We start from the raw sequence: 27,418 nt of genomic DNA, 5'->3' as shown, positions 1-27,418 counted from the left end.
ACCCATATCCTCAGCATTTACTCTTTCTTTGTGTTACAAACAATCAAATCACACTCTTAGTTATTTAAAAATATACAATTAAATTATTATTGACTGGCTGGGCGTGGTGGCTTATGGCCTATAATCCCAGCACTTTGAGAGGGCAAGATGGGTGGATTGCCTGAGGTCAGGAGTTCAAGACCAGTCTAGCCAACATGGTGAAACCCCATCTCTACTAAAAATACAAAAAAATTAGCTGGGTATGGTGGCATGCGCCTGTAATCCCAGCTACTTGGGAGGCTGAGGCAGGGGAATTGCTTGAACCAGGGAGGTGTAGGTTGCAGTGAGCTAAGATCACCCACTGCACTTCAGCCTGGGCGACAGAGGGAAATTCTATCTCAAAAAAAATTATTGACTATAATCACCCTGTTGTGCTGTCAAATACTAGATCTTATTCATTCTAACTATATTTTTGTACCCATACCCATTAACCATTCCCACTTTCCCTTCCCCTCACTGTAATTCCCAGCCTCTGGTAACACTCATTCTACTCTCTATCTCCAGGATTTCAATTTTTTAAACTCTTTAGGTCCCAAATAAGTGAGAATGTGCAAAGTTTGACTTTCTGTGCCTGGTTTATTTCACTTAACGTAATGACCTCCAGTTTCATCCATGTCGTTACAAATGACAGGATCTCATTCTTTTTAATGGCTGAATAGTACTCCATTGTGTATATGTACTGCATTATCTTTATCCATTTGTCTGTTGATGGATACTCAGTTTGCTTCCAAGTCTTGGCTATTATGAATAGTGCTGTGAAAAACATGGGAGTGCAGATTTCTTTTCTTTTGAATATATATCTAGCAGTGGGATTGCTGGATCATATGGTATTTCTATTTTTAGTTTTTTTTTATTATTATACTTTAAGTTCTGGGGTACATGTGCAGAACATGCCAGTTTGTTACATAGGTATACATGTGCCATGGTGGTTTGTTGCACCCATCAACCCATCATCTACATTAGGTATTTCTCCTAATGCTATCCCTCCCCTAGCCCCCAACTCCCCAATAGGCCCCAGTATGTGATGTTCCCCTCCCTGTGTCCACATGTTTTCATTGTTCAGCTACCACTTATGAGTGAGAACATGCAGTGTTTGGTTTTCTGTTCTTGTGTTAGTCTGCTGAGAATGATGGTTTCCAGTTTAATCCATGTCCATGCAAAGACATGAACTCATCCCTTTTCATGGCTGCATAATATTCCATGGTGTATATGTGCCACATTTTCTTTATCCAGTCTGTCATTGATGGGCATTTGGGTTGGTTCCAAGACTTTGCTACTGTGAATAGTGCCGCAATAAACATACATGTGCATGTGTCTTTATAGTAGAATAATTTATAATTCTTTGGGTATATACCCAGTAATGGGATTGTTGGGTCAAATGGTATTTCTGATTCTAGATCCTGAGGAATCGCCACACTGTCTTCAACAATGGTTGAACTAATTTACACTCCCACCAACAGTGTAGAAGTGTTCCTATTTCTTCACATCTTCTCCAGCATCTGTTGTTTCCTGACTTTCTGATGATTGCCATTCTAACTGGTGTGAGATGGTATCTCATTGTGGTTTTGATTTGCATTTCTCTAATGACGAGTGCTGATGAACTTTTTTTTTTCATATATTTGTTGCCTTCATAAATGTCTTTCTTTGAGAAGTGTCTGTTCATATCCTTTGCCCACTTTTTGATGGGGCTGTTTGTTTTATTCTTGTAAATTTGTTTAAGTTCTTTGTAGATTCTGGGTATTAGCCATTTGTCAGATGGATAGATTATAAAAATTTTCTCCCATTCTGTAGGTTGCTGCCTGTTCACTCTGATGATAGTTTCTTTTGCTGTGCAGAAGCTCTTTAGTTTAATTAGATCCCATTTGTCTATTTTGGCTTTTGTTGCCATTGCTTTTGGTGTTTTAGTCATGAAGTCTTTGCCCATGCCTATGTCCTGAATGGTATTGCCTAGGTTTTCTTCTAGGATTTTTATGGTTTTAGGTCTTACATTTAAGTCTTTAATCATCTTGAGTTAGTATTTTGTATAAGGTATAAAGAAGAGGTCCAGTTTCAGTTTTCTGCATATGGCTAGTCAGTTTTCCCAACACCATTTTTTGTTTTATTTTATTTTTATTTATTTATTTATTTATTTATTTATTTATTTTATTATTATACTTTAAGTTCTAGGGTACATGTGCATAACGTGCAGATTTGTTACATATGTATACTTGTGCCATGTTGGTGTGCTGCACCCATCAACTTGTCAGCACCCATCAACTCATCATTTACATCAGGTATAACTCCCAATGCAATCCCTCCCTCCTCCCCCCTCCCCATAATAGGCTCCGGTGTGTGATGTTCCCCTTCCCAAGTCCAAGTGATCTCATTGTTCAATTCCCACCTATGAATGAGAACATGCGGTGTTTGGTTTTCTGTTCTTGTGATAATTTGCTGAGAATGGTGGTTTCCAGCTGCATCCATGTCCCTACAAAGGACACAAACTCATCCTTTTTTATGGCTGCATAGTATTCCATGGTGTATATGTGCCACATTTTCTTAATCCAGTCTGTCACTGATGGACATTTGGGTTGATTCCAAGTCTTTGCTATTGTGAATAGTGCCGCAGTGAACATACGTGTGCATGTGTCTTTATAGCAGCATGATTTATAATGCTTTGGGTATATACCCAGTAATGGGATGGCTGGGTCATATGGTACTTCTAGTTCTAGATCCTTGAGGAATTGCCATACTGTTTTCCATAATGGTTGAACTAGTTTACAATCCCACCAACAGTGTAAAAGTGTTCCTATTTCTCCACATCCTCTCCAGCACCTGTTGTTTCCTGACTTTTTAATGATTGCCATTCTAACTGGTGTGAGATGGTATCTCATTGTGGTTTTGATTTGCATTTCTCTGATGGCCAGTGATGATGAGCATTTTTTCATGTGTCTGTAGGCTGTATGCATATCTTCTTTTGAGAAATGTCTGTTCATATCCTTTGCCCACTTTTTGATGGGGTTGTTTTTTTCTTGTAAATTTGTTTGAGTTCTTTGTAGGTTCTGCATATTAGCCCTTTGTCAGATGAGTAGATTGCAAAAATCTTCTCCCATTCTGTAGGTTGCCTTTTCACTCTGATGGTAGTTTCTTTTGCTGTGCAGAAGCTCTTTAGTTTAATTATATCCTATTTGTCAATTTTGGCTTTTGTTGTCGTTGCTTTTGCTGTTTTAGACATGAAGTCCTTGCCCATGCCTATGTCCTGAATGGTATTACCTAGGTTTTCTTTTAGGGTTTTTATGGTGTTAGGTCTAACATTTAAGTCTCTAATCCATCTTGAATTAATTTTCGTATAAGGAGTAAAGGAAAGGATCCAGTTTCAGCTTTCTACTTACGGCTAGCCAATTTTCCCAGCACCTTTTATTAAATAGAGAATCCTTTCCCCATTTCTTGTTTTTCTCAGGTTTGTCAAAGATCAGATAGCTGTAGATGTGTGGTGTTATTTCTGAGGACTCTGTTCTGTTCCATTGGTCTATATCTCTGCTTTGGTACCAGTACCATGCTGTTTTGGTTACTGTAGCCTTGTAGTATAGTTTGAAGTCAGGTAGTATGATGCCTCCAGCTTTGTTCTTTTGACTTAGGATTGTCTTGGCAATGCGGGCTCTTTTTTGGTTCCATATGAACTTTAAAGCAGTTTTTTTCCAATTATGTGAAGAAACTCATTGGTAGCTTGATGGGGATGGCATTGAATCTATAAATTACCTTGGGCAGTGTGGCCATTTTCATGATATTGATTCTTCCTATCCATGAGCATGGTATGTTCTTCCATTTGTTTGTGTCCTCTTTTATTTCACTGAGCAGTGGTTTCTAGTTCTCCTTGAAGAGGTCCTTTACATCCCTTGTAAGTTGGATTCCTAGTTATTTTATTCTCTTTGAAGTAATTGTGAATGGAAGTTCATTCCTGATTTGGCTCTCTGTTTGTCTGTTACTGGTGTATAAGAATGCTTGTGATTTTTGCACATTAATTTTGTGTCCTGAGACGTTGCTGAAGTTGCTTATCAGCTTAAGGAGATTTTGGGCTGAGATGATGGAGTTTTCTAAATATACAATCGTGTCATCTGCAAACAAGGACAATTTGACTTCTTCTTTTCCTAACTGAATACCCTTGATTTCTTTCTCTTGCCTGATTGCCCTAGCCAGAACTTCCAACACTATGTTGAATAGGAGTGGTGAGAGAGGGCATCCCTGTCTTGTGCCCATTTTCAAAGGGAATGCTTCCAGTTTTTGCCCATTCAGTATGATATTGGCTGTGGGTTTGTCATAAATAGCTCTTATTATTTTGAGATACATTCCATCAATACCGAATTTATCGAGAGTTTTTAGCATGAAGTCCTGTTGAATTTTGTCAAAGGCCTTTTCTGCATCTATTGAGATAATCATGTGGTTTTTGTCATTGGTTCTGTTTATAACTGGATTACGTTTATTGATTTGCATATGTTGAACCAGCCTTGCATCCCAGGGATGAAGCCCACTTGATCATGGTGGATAAGCTTTTAGATGCACTGCTGGATTCGGTTTGCCAGTATTTTATTGAGGATTTTTGCATTGATGTTCATCAGCGATATTGGTCTAAAATTCTCTTTTTTTGTTTTGTCTCTGCTACGTTTTAGTATCAGGATGATGTTGGCCTCCTAAAATGAGTTAGGGAGAATTCTCTCTCTTTCAATTGTTTGAAATAGTTTTAGAAGGAATGGTACCAGCTCCTCTTTGTACCTCTGATAGAATTCAGCTGTGAATCCGTCTGGTCCTGGACTTTTACTTTTTTTTGATTGGTAGGCTATTAATTAATGCCTCAGTTTCAGAACTTGTTATTGGTCTATTCAGGGATTTGATTTCTTCCTGGTTTAGACTTGGGAGGGTGTATGTATCCAGGAAATTATCCATTTCTTCTAGATTTTCTAGTTTATTTGTGTAGAGGTGTTTGTAGTATTCTCTGATGGTAGTTTGTATTTCTGTGGGGTTGGTGGTGATATCCCCTTTATCATTTTTTATTGCATCTGTTTGATTCTTCTCTCTTTTCTTCTTTATTAGTCTTGCTAGCAGTCTATCAATTTTGTTGATCTTTTCAAAAATCCAACTCGTGGATTCATTGATTTTTTGGAGGGTTTTTTGTCTCTATCTCCTTCAGTTCTGCTCTGATCTGAGTTATTTCTTGCCTTCTGCTAGCTTTTGAATGTGTTTGCTCTTGCTTCTCTAGTTCTTTTAATTGTAGTGTTAGAGTGTCAATTTTAGGTCTTTCCTGCTTTCTCTTGTGGGCATTTAGTGCTATAAATTTCCCTCTACACACTGCTTTAAATGTGTCCCAGAGATTCTGGTATGTTGTATCTTTGTTCTCATTGGTTTCAAAGAACATCTTTATTTCTGCGTTCATTTCGTTATGTACCCAGTAGTCATTCAGGAGCCGGTTGTTCAGTTTCCATGTAGTTGAGCGGTTTTGATTGAGTTTCTTAGTCCTAAATTCTAGTTTGGTTGCACTGTGGTCTGATAGACAGTTTGTTATAATTTCTGTTCTTGTACAGTTGCTGAGGAGTGCTTTACTTCCAATTATGTGGTCAATTTTGGAATAAGTGCGATGTGGTGCTGAGAAGAATGTATATTCTGTTGATTTGGGGTGGAGAGTTCTGTAGATGTCTATTAAGTCCGCTTGGTGCAGAGATGAGTTCAATTCCTGGATATCCTTGTCAACTTTCTGTCTCGTTGATCTATCTAATGTTGGCAGTGGGGTGTTGAAGTCTCCCATTATTATTGTATGGGAGTCTAAGTCTCTTTGTAAGTCTCTAAGGACTTGCTTTATGAATCTGGGTGCTCCTGTATTGGGTGCATATATATTTAGGATAGTTAGCTCTTCTTGTTGAATTGATCCCTTTACCATTATGTAATGGCCTTCTTTGTCTCTTTTGATCTTTGATGGTTTAAAGTCTGTTTTATCAGAGACTAGGATTGCAACGCCTGCTTTTTTTTTGTTCTCCATTTGCTTGGTAGCTCTTCCTCCATCCCTTTATTTTGAGCCTATGTGTGTCTCTGCATGTGAGATGGGTCTCCTGAATACAGCAAACTGGTGGGTCTTGACTTTTTATCCAGTTTGCCAGTCTGTGTCTTTTAATTGGACCATTTAGTCCATTTACATTTAAGGTTAATATTGTTATGTGTGAACTTCATCCTGTCATTATGATATTAACTGGTTATTTTGCTCGTTAGTTGATGTTAGTTTCTTCCTAGGCTCGATGTTAGTTTCTTCCTAGGCTCGATGGTTCTTTACATTTTGGCATGTTTTTGCAATGGCTGGTACCGGTTGTTCCTTTCCATGTTTAGTGCTTCCTTCAGGGTCTCTTGCAAGGCAGGCCTGGTGGTGACAAAATCTCTAAGCATTTGCTTATCTGTAAAGGATTTTATTTCTCCTTCACTTATGAAACTTAGTTTGGCTGGATATGAAATTCTGGGTTTAAAATTCTTTTCTTTAAGAATGTTGAATATTGGCCCCCACTCTCTTCTGGCTTGTAGAGTTTCTGCCGAGAGATCTGCTGTTAGTCTGATGGGCTTCCCTTTGTGGGTAACCTGACCTTTCTCTCTGGCTGCCCTTAACAGTTTTTCCTTCATTTCAACTTTGGTGAATCTGACAGTTATGTGTCTTGGAGTTGCTCTTCTCGAGGAGTATCTTTGTGGTGTTCTCTGTATTTCCTGAATTTGAATGTTGGCCTGCCTTACTAGGTTGGGGAAGTTCTCCTGTATGATATCCTGCAGAGTGTTTTCCAACTTGGTTCCATTTTCCCCCTCACTTTCAGGCACCCCAATCAGACGTAGATTTGGTCTTTTCACAGAATCCCATACTTCTTGAAGGCTTTGTTCATTTCTTTTTCCTCTTTTTTCTTTAGACTTCTCTTCTCGCTTCATTTCATTCATTTGATCCTCAATTGCTGATACTCTTTCTTCCAGTTGATCGAGTCGGTTACTGAAGCTTGTGCATTTGTCACGTATTTCACATACCTTGTAAGTTGTATTCCTATATATTTTATTCTCTTTGTAGCAATTGTGAATGGGAGTTCACTCATGATTTGGCTCTCTGTTTATCTGTTCTTGGTATATAGGAATGCTTGTTATTTTTACACAGTGATTTTGTATCCTGAGACATTGCTCAAGTTGCTTATCAGCTTAAGGAGATTTTTGGGCTGAGATGATGGGGTTTTCTAAATATACAATCATGTCATCTGCAAACAGAGACAATTTGACTTCCTCTTTTCCTATTTGAATAGCCTTTATTTCTTTCTCTTGCCTGATTGCCCTGGTCAGAACTTCCAACACTATGTTGAATAGGAGTGGTGAGAGAGGGCATCCCTGTCTTGTGCCAGTTTTCAAAGGGAATGCTTTCAGTTTTTGCCCATTCAGTATGATATTGACTGTGGGTTTGTCATAAATATCTCTTATTATTTTGAGATGTGTTTCATCAATACCTAGTTTATTGAGAGTTTTTAGCATGATGGGGTGTTGAATTTTGTCGAAGGTCTTTTCTGCATCTATTGAGATAATCATGTGGTTTTTGTCATTGGTTCTGTTTATGTGATGGATTACATTTATTGATTTGCACATGTTGAACCAGCCTTGCATACCAGGGATGAAGCTGACCTGATCATGGTGGATAAGCTTTTTGATGTGCTGCTGGATTCTGTTTGCCAGTATTTTATTGAGGATTTTCACATCGATGTTCCTTAGGGGTATTGGCCTGAAATTTTCTTTTTTTGTTGTGTCTCTGCTACGTTTTAGTATCAGGATGATGTTGGCCTCCTAAAATGAGTTAGGGAGAATTCTCTCTCTTTCAATTGTTTGAAATAGTTTTAGAAGGAATGGTACCAGCTCCTCTTTGTACCTCTGATAGAATTCAGCTGTGAATCCGTCTGGTCCTGGACTTTTACTTTTTTTTGATTGGTAGGCTATTAATTAATGCCTCAGTTTCAGAACTTGTTATTGGTCTATTCAGGGATTTGATTTCTTCCTGGTTTAGACTTGGGAGGGTGTATGTGTCCAGGAACTTATTCATTTCTTCTAGTTTATTTGCATAGAGGTTTTTATAGTGTACTCTGATGGTAGTTTGTATTTTTGTGGGATCAGTGATGATATCCCCTTTACCATTTTTTACCATGTCTGTTTGATTCTTCTCTCTTTTCTTCTTCTTCTTCTTCTTTTTTTTTTTTTTTAGACAGAGTCTTGGTCTGTCATCCAGGCTGGAGTACAATTGTGCAACCACAGCTCACTGCAACCTCTGCCTCCTGGGTTCAAGATATTCTCCTGCCTCAACCTCCCAAGTATCTGGGATTACAGGCATGCACAGTCACGCCTGGCTAATTTTTGTAGTTTTAGTAGAGATGGGGTTTCACCATGGTGGTCAGGCTAGTCCCGAACTCCTGACCTCATGATCCACCCGCCTTGGTCTCCCAAAGTGATGGGATTATAGGCGTGAGCCACTGCGCCTGTCCTCTTTTCTTCTTTATTAGTCTGGCTAGTGATCTATCTTTTCAAAAAACCAGCTCCTGTATTCATTGAGTTTTAAAAGGGTTTTTCGTGTCTATCTCCTTTGGTTCTGCTCTGATCTTAGTTATTTCTTGTCTTCTGCTAGCTTTTGAATTTGTTTGCTCTTGCTTCTCTAGTTCTTTTAATTTTGATGTTACAGTGTCAATCTTAGATCTTTCCTGCTTTCTTTTGTGGGCATTTAGTGCTATAAATTTCCCCTAAACACTGCTTTAAATGTGTCCCAAAGATTTGGGTACATTGTGTCTTTGTTCTCATTGGTTTCAAAGAACATCTGTATTTCTGCCTGTTTTTATGTCTGCCTGTTTTGTTTCTGTTTTTATGCCAGTGCCGTGTAGTTTTCATTAGTACAGCTCTGTATAATTGGAAGTCAAGTAATGTGATTCCTCCAGTTCTGTTCTTTTTGCTCATGATACCTTTGACTCTTCTAGGTCTTTTGTGGTTCCATATAAATTTTAGGATCATTTTTTCTTTTTCTGCGAAGAATACCATTGGTGTTTTGATAGAGATTGCATAGAATCTGTAGATTGCTTTGAGTAGTGTGGACAGTTTTGAAATATTGATTTTCCAATCTATGAACATGGAATCTCTTTCCATTTTTTGTGTCCTCTTCAATTTGTTGCATGCAGGTTTCAGAGTTTTCGTTGTAGAGATCTTTCACTTTTTTGATTAAGCTAATTTTAAGGTATTACATTGTATTTATTTGTAGCTTTTGTAAATAGGATTGCTTTCTTAATTCTTTTTTGTTTTGTTTTTTTTTTTTTTGAGACAGAGTCTTACTCTGTCACCCAGGCTGGAGTGCAGTGGCACAACCTCAGCTCACTGCAACTTCTACCTCCCAGGTTCAAGCAATTCTCCTGCCTCAGTCTCCTGAGTAGCTGGGACTACAGGCATGTGCCACCATGCCTAGCTAATTTTTTGTGTTTTTAGTAGAGACAGGGTTTCACCATGTTAGCCAGGATGGTCTCGATCTCCTGATCCCAGTGATCCACCCACCTCGGCCTCCCAAAGTGCTGGGATTACAGGCGTGAGCCACCATGCCCAGCCCTTAATTCCTTTTTCAAGTTGTTTCATGTTGGCATATAGAAATGCTACTGACTTATGTATGTTAATTTTGTATCCTGCAACTTTACTGAATTTATCAGTTCTGATCTTTTTTTTTTTTCTTGTGGAGTCTTCAGTTTTTTCCAAATATAAGATCATATCATCTGTAAACAAGGATAATTTGATTTATTCCTTTCCAATTTAGTTTTTTTTATTGCTTTCTCTTATCTAATTGCTCTGGCTAGGACTTCCAGTACTGTTGAATAACAGTGGTGAAAGTGGGTATCCTTGTTGTGTTCCAGATCTTAGAGGAAAGGCTTTCAGTTTTTCCCCATTCAGCATGATACTAGCTATGAGTCTGTCATATACAGCTTTTATTGAGTTGAAGTATGTTCTTTCTATCCCCAGTTTTTAAGAGTTTTTACCATGAACAGATGTTGAATTTTATAAAAAATATTTTTTAGCATCAATTGAAATGATTGTGTGGGTGTTGTCCTTCATTTTGTTAATATGGTGTATCACATTGATTGATTTGCATATGTAGGCCATCCTTGCATTTCTGGGATAAATCTCACTTTGTCATGATGAGTGACCTTTTTAGTGTGCTGCTGAATTCGGTTTTTTAGAATTTTGTTGAGGATTTTTGCATCAATGTTCATCAGATATATTGGCCTATAGTTTCTTTCTTTCTTTTTTCTGATGTGCCTTTTTCTGGTTTTGGCACCAGGGTAATACTGGCCTCATGGAATGAGTTTAAAAGTATTCCTTCTGCCTCTATTTTTTGGAGTAGTTTGAGTTGGATTGGTGTTAGTTCTTCTTTAAATGTTTGGTAAAATTCAGCAGTGAAGCCACAGTTCCTGGGCTTTTCTTTGCTAGGAAACTTTTTATTACAGCTTCAATCTCATTACTTGTTACTGGTCTGTTCAGATTTTGTATTTCTTCATGATTCAATCTTGGTAGGTTGTTCGTGTGTAGAAATTTGTCCATTTCTTTTAGGTTTTCTAATTTATTGGCATAAGTTGCTCGTAGTAGGCACTAATGATCCTTTAAATTTCTGTGGTATCAGTTGTTATGTCTCCTTTTTCATCTCTGATCTTATTTGTTTGGGTCTTCTCCCCTTTTTTCTTAGTTAGTCTGACTAAATGTCAATTTTTTTTATCTTTTAAAATAACTTTTTGTTTCATCAATCTTTCATTTTCTTCATTTCAATTTCACTTATTTCTACTGTGCTCTTTATTATTCATTTTCTTCTACTAATTTTGGTTTTGATTTGTTCTTGCTGTTCTAGCTCCTTAAGATGCATCATTAGGTTGTTTATTTGAAGCTTTTCTGTTTTTTTTAAATGTGGGCACTTATTACAATAAACTTTCCTCTTAGTACTGCTTTCACTGTGTCCCATAAGTCTTGGTATGTTGTGCTTCCATTTTTATTTGTTTCAAGACATTTTTCAACTTTCCTTTTAATTTCTTTCTTGACTCATTGGTAATTGAGGAGCATATCATTGAGTTTCTATGTGTTTGTATAGTTTCCAAAATACCTCTCGTTATTGATTTCTAGTTTTACTGTGTTGTGGTCAGAGAAGATACTTGATATAATTTCATTTTTTTGAATTTTTAAATATTTGTTTTATGTTTTAACATATGGTCTATCTTTGAGAATGATCCACATGCTGAGGAGAAGGCTGTGTATTCTGCAGCCATTGGATGAAATGTTCTATAATTACTATTAGGCCCATTTAGTCTATAGTGCAGAGTAATTCTGATATTTCTTTGTTGATTTTCTGTCTGGAAGATCATCCAATGCTGAAAATAGGGTGTTGAAATCTCTAGCTATTGTTGTATTAGGGCATATATCTCTCATTAGCTCTAATAATATTTTATTTATATATATGTATCGGACATATATATGTATGTATTTATATATGTGCATATATACATATATGTATATATTTATATGTGTGTATATACACATATATGTATATACACATATATATTTATGTATTTATATATATGGCATATATATATTTACAATTGTTATATCTTCTTGCTGAATTGACCTTTTTAATCATTGTATACTGAACTTTTTTCTTTCTTTTTACAGTTTTTGTCTTGAAATCTATTTTTTCTAAGTATAGCTATTTCTGCTCTTTTTTGGTTTCTGTGGAGTATCTTTCTTCACCTGTTTATTTTCAGTCTATGTGTGTCTTTATAGGTGGTTTGTTTCTTGTAGGCAACATATCATTGGGTCTTGTTTTTTCCTTCATTCAGCCACTCTTTTGATTGCGGAATTTAGTTCAGTTGTGTTATTGTGTTATTATTGATACGTAATGACTTACTCTGCCATTTTGTTTCTTGTTTTCTGGTCTCCTCTTCCTTCTTTTGTGTCTTCCTTTTAGTGAAGATGATTTTCTTTGGTGACATGTTTTAACTCTTTGCTTTTTATTTTTTGTGTATCTATTGTATGTTTTTTGATTTGAGGTTGCCACAAGTCTTGCAAATAATATTTTATAACCCATTATTTTGAGCTGATGACAACACTGATTGCATAAACTAACAAACAAGCAAAGAAAAAAACAATAAAACCTCTATAACTTTTTGTTTTTTCTATTTATATCTTATTATACTGTCTTGAGAAGTTGCTATAGTTATTATTTTGATATGTTCATCTTTTAGTCTTTCTGCTCAAGATATAAGTAGTTTGTACACCACATCATAGTGTTACAATATTCTATTTTTTCTGTGTACTTACTAATACCCGTGAGTTTTGTACTTTAAGATAATTTCTTATTGCTCATTTTCTTTCAGATTGAAGAGCTCCTTTTAACATTTCTTGTAGGACAGGTCTGGTGTTGATGAAATCCCTCAGGTTTTGTTTGTCTGGGAAAATCTCTATTTCTCCTTCATGCTTAAAGGATATTTTCACCAGATGTGCTATTTTAAGCCAGAAGTTTTTTTCCTTCATCACTTTAAATATGTCATGTCACTCTCTCTTAGGGTATAAGGTTTCCACTGGGAAGGCTGCTGCCAAACAAATTGAAGCTCCTTTGTATATTATTTGTTTATTTTCTCTTGCTGCTTTTAGGATCCTTTCTTTATCGTTGGTCTTTGGGAATTTTGTTATTATATCTTCAAGTTGTATTATTGGGGTCTAATCTGAATGGTGTTCTGTAATCTTCTTGTACTTGAGTATTGATAGCTTTCTCTAGGTTTGGGAAGTTCTCTGTTATTATTTCTTTGAATAAACTTTCTACACTAACCTCTTTCTGTACCTCCCTTTTGGGCTAATAGCTCTTAGACTTTTCCTTTAGGGGCTATTTTCTAGATCTCGTGGGCATGCATCATTAATTTTTATTCCTTTTTCTTCTGTCTCCTCTGACTGTGTATTTTCAAATAGCCTGTCTTCAAGCTCACTCATTCTTTCTTTTGCTTAATTAATTCTGCTGTTAAGAGACTCTGATGCTTTCTTCAGTATATGTCAGTTGCATTTTTCAGCTCCAGAATTTCTGCTTAATTCTTTTTAGTTATTTCAATCTCTTTGTTAAATTTATTTGATAGGATTCTGAATTTTGTCTCTATGTTATCTTGAATTTTTGTTGTGCTTCCTCAAAATAGCTATTTTGAATTCCCTGTCTGAAAGGTCACATATCTCTGTCCCTCTGGGATTCGTCACTGGTGCCTTCTTTTTTATCTATTTACTTACTTTTGGTGAGGCCATGTTTTCCTGGATGCTCTAGATGCTTAGGTATATAGTAACAATAGGGTTGGACCACTTTAGTCCCTCTTCTTAGAGTAGGAGAGTTTTTTTGTCAAGTAGCTGGATTGGGACACATATTCTTTTCTTTTCTCCTATGCAAGGTGTTCATGGCAGCTCCTCACCATGATTGATGTAGACAGTGTTACAGTTGTTGCTGAAGGTTAGACTTCTGTGGGATTGGCTGAAGGTTTTCTTTCAATTCTTTTAAATTTATTTAGTCTGGTTTTATGGCCCAACATTTGGTCTACTTTGGTGAATAAAACATTTACTCTGGAAGAAAATGTGTATTCTGAAGTTGTTAGATAAAGTATTCTAAAAAAGGTTGTGTCAAAGTGATTGTTAATGGTGCACAAATGTTCTATCCTTACCAATATTTTTGTCTGATTCTCTCAATTGCCAAAAAAGGGGTATTAAAATCTCCATCTATGATTGTAAATTTGTGTATTTCCTTAATTCTGTCCATTTTTGCATCACATATTTTGAGGTTCTACTATTAGATGCATACACATTTATTATTGTTATATCTTCTGGATGAGTTGATAATTTTATAATTTAGATAAAAAGGTTTCTTTACCTCCAATAATACTTTTTGTCATAAAATCTACTTTATCTGATATCCAACTTTATGCACATTGGTTGCATGATATATATGTTTTCATCCATTTACTCTCAATCTATTTGTGCCTTTATATTTTAAGTGTGTATCATGTAGACAGCAAATACAAGTCTTACCTTTTTATCCATCCTGGCAATCTCTTTTAATTGAGTGTTTAGCCCATTTAGATCTAATGTATTTTTTGATATATGTTAATTTGTGTCTATCATTTTCCTATTTGTTTTCTGTGGTCATTCTATTTTTTATTCCTGTTTCTCCTTTTTTGCCTACTTTTGGATATATTTAATGTTATTAGGATTCTAATTTTAACTTATATTTCAGTTATTAAGCAATACTTCTTTGCATTTTTGTGGTCAATTTAGGGATACATTATACATCCTTAACTTTTCATTGTCAACTTAGAGCTAATATTTTACTACTTTCCAGTAATAGCTAAGAATCTTATAACAATATAAGTCCCCTTGCCATCTCCCTTCTCTCATATTATACCTTTATGTATTACATCTGCATACATTACAAACCCTACTATGCAATGTTCTTATTTTTGCTTTAGACATGTATTTTAAGGAAATTAAGAGAAAAGAATTTTTATATTCAGTCATATATCTATGATTTCTAGTATTCTTCATTCCTTTCTGAAAATCTGAATTTCATGAAGTGTTTTGTGGCATAATTTTACATTGGACTGAAGATACTTTTATTCCTTGAGTCTTATCTCAAGGACATACTTAACCAGAAACCTTCAAAAAATTAAATTCACACTTTGTTTTAAAATTCTGAAAAAAGTTATATATTTTTCCTTTGGAAATAATTCTGCAAAGGTAAACATCTGGATTTTGGCCACCTCCTGATTTTATCATCATGAAAATAGTGATGAAGATAAACCAAAATAGTGGATAAAAATAAATTTGTTTGACTTTGGAGAGTTGTTTTTTTTTTTTAAACTTTATAGTTATGTATTATGTGTGAAGAAATGTCAAGACTTTTAAATAAAACAAAGATGCATTATTGAATGGCATCTTTTATTTATTTCTTTCTTTTTTTTTTTTTTTTTGAGACACGGTCTCACTCTGTCACCCAGACTGGAGTGAAGTGGCATGATCTCAGCTCACTGCAACCTCTGCCTCCTGGGTTCAAGCAATTCTCATACCTCAGTCTCCTGAGTACCTGGGATTACAGGCGTGTGCCAGCACACCTGGCTAATTTTTGTATTTTCAATACAGACAGGGTTTCACCATGTTGGCCAGGCTGGTCTCGAACTCCTGACCTCAAGTGATCCACCTGCCTCAGTCCCTGAAAGTGTTGGGATTACAGGCGTGAGTCACGGCACTGGATGTTGAAAGACATCTTGAAATCAGAATTTCTCTTTACACTTGTTAGCCTATGCCTCCTCCCACAGTGAACATTGCTCTTTACTGTGATGGAAGAGCAATGAAATTACTAAATGGCCTTTACTCTCTGTAGTACGGAAACGTGTCTTCTCTAAGCTGGCAGAATTCATTAAACTTCAGTGGAATGATACTTCTCCCTTAAAGTACTCACACCCTACCAGGATCATCCGTATGAACAAACATCACCACTGAACTGCCTGCACAGGGCAAGGAAAGGAGCCCCTTCTGAAAGCTCACTCCTGAAACTCCAGACCATGAACCCTAAAGGCAAGGGAATAATTCAAGGAATCCACATGATTGTTAGAACTTTTTGAGAATTTTCAGTTTTGATATTTATTGAGATTACTTCCTAGTGATGCCAGCGGCAGACTATCTGAAGTGGCCGCTGCCATGACTCCGGCTGCAGTAGAGTACAGGCGCAGGCTATGGGTCCTCAAGTGCAGATGCTGAGGCAGGCAGTCCCCAGAGCCTGCCCCAGGGAGCGCCCCCAGAGTCCACCGCCCTGGGAACCCGCCCCTGGGAGCTGCCGTGATGGGGCCGGGCCCAGCCGCCCACCAGTGGAGCAGTGCAGTCGGGCAGGCACGGAAGAGCAAGCAGAGAGGGGCCCCGGGTGGAACTGGGCCTGGGGCGGTGCCACACTTGCACATGGAACGTGGGGGCCAGGCCCGAGATGTAGAGCTGGGGTCACGCTTCAGCGGACTGGGGTGGGAAGCGGGAGCAGTGCCCACTTCGAGGACCCAGCGAGCAACGTGGCCACCGCGCCCAACCCGCCGACGGTGCCAAGTTCCTGCGCCTCGGGAACAGTCCGTGTTCCTGGTCACCCGAGGCTGCGTCCTCAAGATGTGCTCCACATCAAGGTGACCGACGAGCCTGACGTTTCCAATGGCCAGGCCCAGGGCCCAAGATCTGCTCCCGGAGGTGCCCTCCAGGCAGGGCCATGAGCCAGGCAAGGGGGAGCCCCAGGCAGTCCCTGACTGCTGGGGCCGCAAGAAGAACTTGCAGTGACGTCACCCCTGCCCCGGTCGCTGGCCCGGGCCCAGCAAGGACCTGAAGCTCCCACTCCAGGCTGTGAGGAGGGGCTGCCAGGGCTACACACTCCACTGAGCCAGCGGGAATCGGGGACAAGCGGGAGCCCCACGTCTTCTCAGTTGGCAGGGTGGGAGCTCCCTGGGTGCAGCTGCAGCTGCCTTGTCGCAGCTGCTGACCGAGGCATCTTTGCATTCTCAGGGGTCCGGGAAGACCCCCCTGCCTGACTTCCATGAATAGAGGCAGGAGGCAGACCGGCTCTTGGGCGGAAGGGGGCGGGTCCGTGGTGAAGCCCCACCTTAAAGCCGGGGAGGGCCTGATGACCAGCTGTAGCGAAGAGCGACCCTCTCTGCTAAGAGCTGAGCACTCATCGGAACACCCTGGCTAAGGAGAGGAGCTACCCACTGCGGTTGCGGGTGTCCTCTGAGCTGTTCCATCACTCAATAAAGCTCCCTTTCGTCCTGCTCACCCTCCACTTGTCTGCATACCTCATTCCGGATGCAGAACAAGAACTAGAAACCCACCAGAACGGCAGGGCTAAAAGAGCTGTAACACAAACAGGGCAGGGCTGAAACATGCCCTTTGCTCTCCACATTGTGGGCAACAAGGAGGGGAGGGAGGAGAGAAGAGCTGTGGCCCTTCGGGGAGCCCAGACCTAGGAGCTCCCTGAGCCAGGTTTGTGACACCCTCTTTAGGGCTCTGAGGTTCCTGGTGTCTCCAAGCTTCTGAGTGTCACCGGCTTCCCTGGTGTTAGCCATGCAAGCTGCTTATGGTAAGCCTGGTCCAGCTGCAGCCTCGCAGGTAGCTGGCGCTTGTGCCAGTGCCTGGAGCTGCCTGCCCCACCGCGGCTGGCCTGCCTGGCTGTGCACAGTGGCCGGACCCCATGCTCGCTCACACACCCCTTGCCGCTCCACACATGGCTCATCCTTGGCAGGTGTGGGATCCAGGCCGGTAGCTAAGCCAAGCACAGCCTGCCAGGCCGAGTGGGAGGAATGAGCCCAGTGGACCAGAGCTAAACTTTGGCAAAGGTGCCACTGGCCACATATATTTCTGTCTGGTGAAACAACACCCCAAGGATCCCGTAACACTAACAATACTTTTTAAAGGTGCTTGTTATCTTCAGTTCTCAAATTATTTTGTAATAAAACCTCATTTACCTTTAACTTGTTCATCAGAGACTGAAAGAGGTGTGTAAAACTTCCTTTTATTCTATTTGTCTATTAATTTTTCTTCTGACTGTTTTAGCAATTTGTCTTTATACAATTCAATGCTGTATTATCACGTTCCTGTTAATTCATGGATATGGTATTTTATATATCTATGGAGCATTATACGTTTCAGCAGTATAAAAAGTCTCTCAGTCCCAGTTTATCTTGAAATCTGATTTTCCGTATAGCAATGTAGCAAATTCTAGTTTGTTTTTATTTCATTTTATCTAATTTATTTATGCTAGTTCCCTTATTTTTAAGTTTTCTCATCACTTTGTTTTTAACTTATCTCTTTTTAGATCCTGCATATTTAGATTTGTTTGTTTTTGATAATTTTCTCATAGTTTTTCCATTTTATCTATTTATTTATGTATCGAGACAGGGTCTTGCTCTGTCACCCAGGCTGGAATGCAGTGACACAATCCCAGCTTACTGCAGCCTCAATCTCCTGGACTCAAGTGATCCTCCCACCTCAACCTCCCAAGTAACTGTGACTACAGGCACGTGGCTCCATGCCTGCCTGATTTTTTTTTTTTCAATTTTTTTACAGAGATAGGGTTTCACTATGTTGTCCAGGCTGTTCTTGAACTTCTGGGCTCAAGTGGTCATCCTGCCTCAGCTTCCCAAAGTGTTGGGATTATAGGCCTGAGCCCCTGTGCCTGACCAGGTTTGCCATTTTATTAAAAATGTTAAACGTTTGGCTATTTAGTTAAATACTAGCTATTAAAACTAATGTTTGTTTTTATTGTGTTATCTTAGTATTTTTTCCCTGTACATGTATCACTGCCTCCTTAGTTTTATATATTGTGTTATATAAATTATGTTTTTTAGTATAACTTCCTCTATTTGGAGTATTTTCATTCTATTTTAAATTCTACTAATTATAATCTTTGTTTATTAAATATTACTACAACTTATAAGATACAAATTTCAATTTCCAGAGTAAAACAATAGATACTGATTTCTCTCTTTTTCAGGTAATAATATTAACACAGTTTAACTGCTTCTTGCAGTTTTGTTGGTACAATTTAAAATTTATCATGTTGTAGTTAAGTTATACTGTCTACATTATTGTCTTTTAAGAAATATTTATAATACTTAGATTATGTTTGATAATTATATTAACTGTATTTTCTTATACTTAACTCTATGTTTAAATGTTTTTAATGTTTTGCCAGTCCTTTTATATTGGAATGTCCTGTTATTTTGACTTTCTTACTTTAAGGAGTCTCTCATTAATGGTAGTGATTTTTGAGTAACTATTTAGTGGTTAGTTGGTAAACATTAATGAGGACTTTTCCAGTTGATAATTTTTCTTTAGATACCATGACACATAAACTATGAATTAGTTTGGCATTTAATTCTTGGCAATCACCTTTATTCATTGACACTCTATAGACGTGTGGAAATTTTATGTTGTGAAAATAAAGCCTGAGAAGGAAACAAAATTCTTATATTTTCCCCCATTTTTATGTCATCTCTTTTTAAAAATAAATTATTTTGAAATAATTTTAGACCCATAAGAAGTTGCAAATAGTATGGAGAATTCCCCTGTACCCTTTACTCAACTTTTCCAATGATCACATCTTACGTAACTTTAATACATTATCAAAGTGACATTGATACAATCTACACAGATTATTTATTGATGGGCTTTATTTCTTTGTGGTGCTCATTCTAGCTTTATTAACTATCAACTAAATGAAGAAATATGACTCATTATCAAATAAAAATATTGTTTTATAAATGTTTTTGTCCCCTCTGCTTTTTACCGTATAAAATTAACTTTTTATGTATACTCTTCTCATCTCCACAACTAGAATATCAGTTCTCTGAGTGCAAGGAACTTGCTTGTGCATATCTTTCACAGTAGATAACATCTTTATTGAATATCAGGATGGGCTATTCTGTATTTCTTGAAGAAACTGCAGTTTTGATGACTATCCCATTAAGTTGCTAAGAACGGTAACTACGGTGTGAACCTGGTGTCATGTTGGCTGTTTCTGGCTATGGTAAAATGTCATTGAGGAGGACAGTCTTTGATATAAAATGGAAATTGTTAGAAAGGCATTTGATCAGACTATATAATGCAGTTGGGGAGCTGCCTGGCTTTTTGAATTGCTACCACCATATTTAATGCCTCTAAGAACCTCATCCTTTATCCCAGGTAGCCCTCTCCAGCACCTTTTAGGATTAATTCTCTTAGATAATGGAGGGGTGCCTGCTACTAAATATACATGGATATAACTCAGTTCTTTACGATTGTCAATATCTAATGGAAACTCCTAGAAGGTCGATAAATAGGGTAAGCCTAGTCTGACATTGCCAATTGATTCATGGGCTTGTTGCCCAGAGTGAGCAGGAATTTAGGGAGGAATCTGAATGAAGGCATAGTCAAGGATATTCTCTTCTCCATGCATAGGAAGGGGACATTATAAAAGAGAGGTCCGTAACAAAATGTTAATGGTAAAATGGTAAAAATTGTTAATGGTAAAATGATAAAAATTATACATGGTAAAATAGAGTGTGACAATGTGGCAAGGACATGGAGCTAAAAGTCAGGAAACTTAGGCTGTTATCCAGCTTTACCATTGATTCCTATGATTACAGGAAAATCACATAACCTCTGTAGGTGAGCTATGCAAAATACAAAATAGGGTAGGGGGGCAATATGTGTGTTAAAATCAACACAGTGTTTTGTGAAATGGATTTGAATATTACTTACATCAGAACTTACATAGTATGTTAAAATGCTGATTCCTGGGCCTCACCACTTATCTACTCAATCAGAATCTACAGGCATAGGAGCTGGGACTCTTCATTTTAAACAAGGACCTCAGGTGATTTCTATGTACATTGAAGTGTAGGAATAACTAGATTTGTTCACACATAAAACTTCTAGATTTAGAATGCTATAATTCTAATAAATAAACATTTACTATTTGCTACAGATATTACTTAGAAGGCACAATTCGATCTTTGTGTTAGTGGTAATCAGTCTGGCCTACACATTTTTTCTTTTCAAATAGTATTTTTGGGATTTTAGGAAGCACGGAAATATTGGGAGTCCACCCAAACAGGTCCAACAGGATGGTGTTTTTATGAATTATCCATGGTCTAAGATCTTTTCCTAATTATTGTACCAACAGAAATTTGATTGAATCTTAGTTTTACCTTAGAATTTAAATTCTGGAAAAATCAGATGAAATAGTGTATGCCACAAAAAAAGATGGTTTTCTAGAGACTGGATTTCTCATGTGCCCCAAATAAATTTCTCTCCCTTGAACAATCAGGATGGCCAATGACTACTCCTGCCCTTCTGAAACCTGTGTCTCCAAGCACACACTCTCATAAGGGCCTTTCTTCTGATGTATTAGATACCACCTGTTGAGTAATAAGGAAGCTATTTTTTCTACTTTTGGCCAGAGACTCTTGCCAACACTTACTGATATTTTAGTCAAGCTATCAGGGTCTTTCCATAGTACCAGAAGTCTCCAATAACAGTACTGACAGAATACGATTCCAAAAATAAACTCTCAAAAGGGTTGGGGCCCTATAGATGCCAATGTGGGAGACATCCATGGATATTTATTTTTAAAAATAACTTTTCATTTTGAAATGATTTAATAAAAAATTTTGGACAAATAGTACAGCTCCCACATATTCTTTGTCCAGCTTTCCCAAATGATAGTATCTTATATGGCCATGGTATACTGTCAAAATCAAGAAACTGACATTGACACAATATTATCAACTTAACTACAGATGCTATTTAATCTGTCATTTCCACAAAGGATATTAATAAAGAATTAACAGAGGCATCTTAAAAACTATGATACACTTTGCAGTCACTTTCTATTACAGTTACAGGCAACAGTGTAGGTAGCACTGTATATTGGATAGAGGAGGGGTTTTGGAGCCAAACATGTAAGAATTCAATTCCAGACTTCACTGAGTACTGGTTGGGTGATCTTGGACAAACTACTTAGTTTATCTGAACTTTAGTTTCCTTATCTGAAACATGTGGATGATAAGGCTTGTTGTATTGGGTTGATGTGAGGATTACATGAGAATGATCAAATGGGGAGGATTAAGTGAAAAGCAAGGGTCTGATACTAATATGACTTCAATAAATGGTAGTTTTTACTGGAAACATGTAGAAAATATTCAGTGTTTTGTGGCTCAATTTCTCATGTATATCTGGTCTTCATATGTAAAGTACAGAAAAGCAGTGACTAGAAGGGCTTTACATTTTTTTGTCCTTAAGTGCACAAATTTCTAGTTATGTTACTAAAACTCAAAGAAATATGGAATCACAGAATGTTAGAACTGGAAGAAGAATTAGGTATTTCATAGTTAATCTTCTTCCTTCAGAAAGTTGAAGATTATCAGGATTAGGAAATAAGCACATTTACACAGCCAGCTAGTGGCAACCCAGGACCTGAACACAGATCTCCTACGTCTGCTGTTGTACTATTCCATGTAGATCTTTGTATATGGGAAAAACTTTGCCTCAAGCCTGTTAGATTAAAAAGTGCATGGCAGCTGCAGACTGGCAAATTCAAGTTGGGGAAGTGCCATGCAGATGAGAAGAATGGGTAGCAGAGTGAAATAAAATGTCTTCCTTGACACTGTGTCTCAGCACTTACCGTTGGGTTGTTGAACTGTTGTTCTATCTGCAGGGATTGCAAATTTTTTTCCTGCACACTGTTAGAACAAAAATCTTCCAGACTGAAGCTTCCAAAGTGTTGACGTTGCTATCGTCTATTGGGGGAAAGAAGTCATTGTCTTCAGTGACTCGGCTGAGGCTGCGTATAAGGATGTATAACTTCCTCAGGTCATTGCCAACCCTACATGAACACTTTAGGCTACTGGAAACCTCTCCGAGTACTGAGGACATCACACTCTCTGAAAGTGACAAAGCAAAGCAAAGCATCTAGACGGTAAAACTTACCTGTTGTGGTCTTTTTAATCAACTCGTTTGAGTTTTATCTGTTTCTCTCCTTTATTTCCCAGTCATCTCAGAAAGTCTTCCTCAATGTATTTTGCTTAGGATTAAGAATTAGATAAAACCTGTTGTTTATTATTATCCAGGATAATGGACTTGGTAGTTTTTCTATTTTTCAATAGATTTGTACTTGAATGAGGTGAAGAATTTCACAAAACATACAAGAGTACCATTGTTCCTTATATCGTTAAATCTTTGTGACACACTTTGACAAAAATGTAGAACTTATAACAAATTCTTTTACAAGTTACTAAAAAGGACACAAAGAGAAAAATTCACCTTCCAGAACAAAATTATTCCTGATGAACAGTGTTTGGGGATTTGCTTGTATGTATTAAACTTTTGACCTCTAAATATTTTACAGTTGTATGTGCTTGTACTTTTATTTCCAATGAAGAATTTGGCACCAATTCAACCTTTGGAAAGGGATATATTTTTCTGTTAAAAAAAAATTATGTTTTGTGACCAGGGTAATTGGCTCTGTAAGAAATGGGCAGCGAGACAGGTTAGTTTGTTAGTAAATGGATATTTCCTTCCAGTTCTTTTTTTTTTTTTTTTTTTTTTTTTTTTTGAGACGGAGTCTCCCTCTGTCGCCCAGGCTGCAGTGCAGTGGTCAGATCTCAGCTCACTGTAAGCTCCGCCTCCCGGGTTCACGCCATTCTCCTTCCTTCCAGTTCTTAATATATCTGCCCTTTCATGGAAGTGACACTGAGACCCCCAAAATGAGAACTTAGTCATAATCATTGTTTATGGCTTTTAAAAGATTTAACTTCTCATGGAAAGTCAAACACTTGAATTACGAATGGCTTCCTCATAAAAAAATGGCCTCCATTTGGGTGGGGAGCATTCCCACTGGACTTAGGATATATAGTCTTTAAATTGCTGTTTTCTGTTTTGCCATAAGTGAGACAACTGCTGTCAGTGCACGGAATTCAGAGATTAACAAATGTCATGTGGGCTTGGCACTCCCCAAAGAATGTGTGTTTTTTAGAGAAATAGTTGTAAAAGACTGTTGGGTTCCTGGGCAAGCCAACAAGAGCCTATATTTACAGGAGAACAGAAAAAAGTAAAGGGAAGAGAATAAAGAATAAAAGCAGACCTCAAAAGCCAGTGTTCTTAGTGGCATCATAGGGCTGCACCTAAATAGTAGCAGGGCACAGGGAAAATGATAAGATGTGGTTGACTCAAAATTTGTATTCAGATGAAAATAAACCTCAAGTAAGGGCCACTTTAAATGTTAAAAAAAAAATCACCAAAGAGCCATATTTAGCCTGAGGGTAAGTGTATGTGTTTCCCTTTGTAATTACAGTTGTTTTTTTTGCACTTTTTTTAAGCGCTTTTGGGGCATAGTAACTAAAATTCCATAAAATGTTGCTGAAATACTGGGCTATAAATGTGCAAGCTCCACATGCAATTGTTGTGACTAATTCAGGTGGACATGGATATTCCTCTGTCTACCCTGAAATGAATGCTACCACTAGGAAATAATTCCTTTGATTTAAATCATTGTCTCGTGCACTGGTCAGCAATTTTCAGTTTAATGATAGAAACCCAACTCAAATTAGGTTAAAGGTGAAAGGTAATTTAATGGATTGGTTAATGTAAAGTCCAAGGACCGAGTTGGTAGGATTACTGTATGTTTTAGTTTGCCTGGGCAAGTCCCAATTTGTGCCTGTTTTTCTGAGTTAAGCATGACTAGCAGCCCCTTTTACCTTCAAGTGTCATGGTTTGAGTTACAAAATATATGATAATGCTAACTTTAGGTCTATTTAGAACAAGTGATGTGGGAGGGGGCAGGGAAGTGCTGGGTAGAGAAGGGCAGGGTCCCTGGTGAGGGCTCCACCCTTGGGCCTGTTCCCATGGACCTAAGTGAGAACAGGCACTCCTGTTTTCATGCCCAAATGTTGCATTTTCCAAGGTCACTCTGGCCCACATGACCCCCATCCTGTGGCCATATAAACCTGAGACCTTAGCGACACACACATAAGCAGCTGAACATTGAGAGGAGCAGAGGAACAGAGCGGTGGAGAATGGTGGGGTGGTGTGGCAGAGAAGGAGGGAAGAGGCTTCTGAACGTTGGCCAAGGACAGCCAGACTCCAGGGGAAGATCACCTTCCCACTCCATTCCCCTCTTCCAGCTCCCCATCCACCTCACTGAGAGCCACCTCCACCACTCAGTGAAACCTCGCACTCATCCTTCAAGCCCATGTGTGATTCGATTTTGCCGGTCCACTAGGCAAGAACTCAGGATACAGAAAGCTATCACACTGGCCCTCTGCCCTGGCGATAAGGCAGAGGGGCTTATTGAACTGATTAACACCAGCTGTCTGCAGATGGCAAGGCTGAAAGAGCACACTGTAACACACAACCACTTGGGCTCTGGGAGTGGCAGACACCCACCCATGGATGGTGCCGTGGGATTGAGTCCCAAATGCTTTCCCCACGACCTCTTCACCTGCCTGTCTACATGTTCCGCCTGGGAGGCACGGAGCCCAGGGAGCCACACCCCTGTCACATGCCCTGTGACGTGGATAAGGGAACTCTATCCTTTCACAGGGAGTGCTAAGAATGTGTCAGATATTCTTTTTCTCTCTGTTTCCTGGCTCCGTGTGCTTCTGTGTTTGATGTGATTCTAAAATTGGGTTTAGGTAGCTGGAAATTGGCTATTGGCATCCCTAATCTTACAGCCTAATGATCTAACAGGAAGAGACATTTATTCTCTTAGTATCCACAAGTAAAATCTCATGGAATGACTCTAATTCTAGTAATCATTCCAGCAGGAAAAAAGAAAGCACATTAAGTATTTAAAATAAAATTTTAAAGCAGACAGTTGGTTTCGCGGTGTTTAACAAGCTCAGAGACAAATTGGAGAATGAGGCAGGAAATGTAGAGATTAGCAAAATGAGAAAGTAGAAACCTCTCTTAAACCAGAGAGATAAACTAAGAAGAATTTCCATAGCCAGGGCCTGCGGCTGAAATCGGGAGCTGGAGCCAAAAAGAGACAGCCTGCTCTACCCAGAAAAAATAACCGGAGAAGAATCCTGGCTTCCCCTTTCCTCCTGTCCTGCAGCCTCCCATCAGCATCATCCATTGGCTTCAGCCTGCTGAGCCAGGGCCAAGTCCCCCTGTATTACCCAATACAACAGGTGCAGGGAGAGGAGAGAACTGAGGGCAAACAGGCCCAGGACTGGCATATCTTGCTTGGGTCGTGTACCCACAGGCATTGTGTTCCGGGAATATTGCTCCAGCTTGGGTCACATACCCACTGTGAAGTGGAGGGATGGAAGATGACTTGGTTGACAGGATATCATGGACCGGAGAAAGGAAACTTACATCAGAGAAGGGATGTTGGCATCAAAACATAAAAGAACTTCTACTACACTCCCTGACAAAGTACAAATACCCCCTGGGAAAGAACTACTTTAAAACTTGTCAGTCATCTCGCTTGTCTGAGCAGGGTTTTAATAGGGTCGGTAGGGAGATCAAGAAATTAGGGAGACCAAGAAATTATTTGGTGCCTTGGAAGTTGAGGAGCAAAAAGAGGAATTAGAAGAGCAGAAAGGTGACTTACTTTAAAAAAAGGATATTGCAGGAAAGAGAGACTCAAGGTACTGCAGAACTGGTTTCTGTGATATTGTATATGGGCAGCTGTGCCTTTCAGTGTTTTCTGGTTTATTTTGTGTGATCGTTGTGACCAATAGCCTTTGTTTTTGGTTGTGGTGGCTTGTGCAGTTTCTTTGGGGAACAAACCATCCCGACCTTTGCGTTTCCTTTTCTGGGTCTTAAGTGACAATTCAGAGTTCACTGTTAAACTGTCAGAGTTTGGATTGCTTTTTCTCTTACCTTTCCTATTTTAAAGTTAAAGTTGCCTCTTTTTTTTTTTTTTTTTTTCTTCCCTGTCACCAACAAAGGGAGATCATTCTCAAGTTCATTGCTATCAGCTTGTCATTGTCTCATTCAGAAGAGCTTGGCATTTTTTGTAAGTGTTTGGGAAACCTGAGACAGAAATGTCAACTGGATTTTACTGGTCTGTCGAACACTGGAGCCCTCTGGCTCTGTGGAAACCCCTTAATGTAACCTTTTAGTTCCTATGGCTCCTCAGAGGAGGTCCAAGACAATTCCATACTGGAGGTTGCGGGGAGGGGGTTACTGAGAGAGGAAACTGCTGTAACAATTTCAGCTTTAAAAAATATTCACATATAACTCAATAGCAAAAAAGCCCAAAAACAACAACAACAACAAAAAACACCAAAAACCAAAAACCAAAACCAAAATAAAACAAAAAACCTGATTAAAAAATGAGCAAAGAACCTGAGTAGACATTTTCCCAAAGAACACCTATAAGTTGCCAACAAGTATAAGAAATGATGTTGAACATCACTAACCATCAGGGAAATGCAAATGAAAGCCACAATAAGATATGCCTTCATACCTGTTAGAATGGCTATGATCAATAATGTTAAAAGACAACAGGTGTTAGCTAGGACGTGGAGAAAAGGGAATCCCTTTACACTGTTGGTGGGATTGAAATTGGTACACCCACTATAGAAAACAGTATGAATGCTCCTCAAAAAATTACAAAGAGAACTACCATATGACCCACAATCCCTTTGCTGGGTGTATATCCAAAGGAAATGAAATCAGTACTTCAGAGAGAGATTTCTGCTCCCACGTTTATTGTGGTATTATTCATGATAGCTAAGATATACAAACAACATAAGTGTCCATTGAAGGATGAATGGATAAAAAAATTATGATACAGACACACACACACACACAC

General features: G+C 38.5%; 1 protein-coding gene across 2 annotated transcripts in view; it reads left to right on the top strand.

The window, feature by feature from the left end:
* ADGRG7 (adhesion G protein-coupled receptor G7) overlaps positions 1-23,048 on the top strand; it is a 73,688-nt gene extending 50,640 nt beyond the window's left edge. For both annotated transcript variants that reach the window (XM_050782060.1, XM_050782059.1), the window contains one exon: positions 22,313-23,048. In XM_050782060.1, the coding sequence (XP_050638017.1) occupies positions 22,313-22,570 (258 nt within the window). In that variant the 3' untranslated portion in view covers positions 22,571-23,048. The remainder of the gene's footprint in view (positions 1-22,312) is intronic.
* The last annotated feature ends 4,370 nt before the right edge of the window (positions 23,049-27,418 follow it).

This window comes from Macaca thibetana, chromosome 2 (assembly GCF_024542745.1).
Source record: "Macaca thibetana thibetana isolate TM-01 chromosome 2, ASM2454274v1, whole genome shotgun sequence".
Classification (NCBI taxonomy): Eukaryota; Metazoa; Chordata; class Mammalia; order Primates; family Cercopithecidae; genus Macaca; species Macaca thibetana.
The sequence above is the reverse complement of the archived record's forward strand: the minus strand, read 5'-3'. Positions and strand labels throughout refer to the sequence as shown.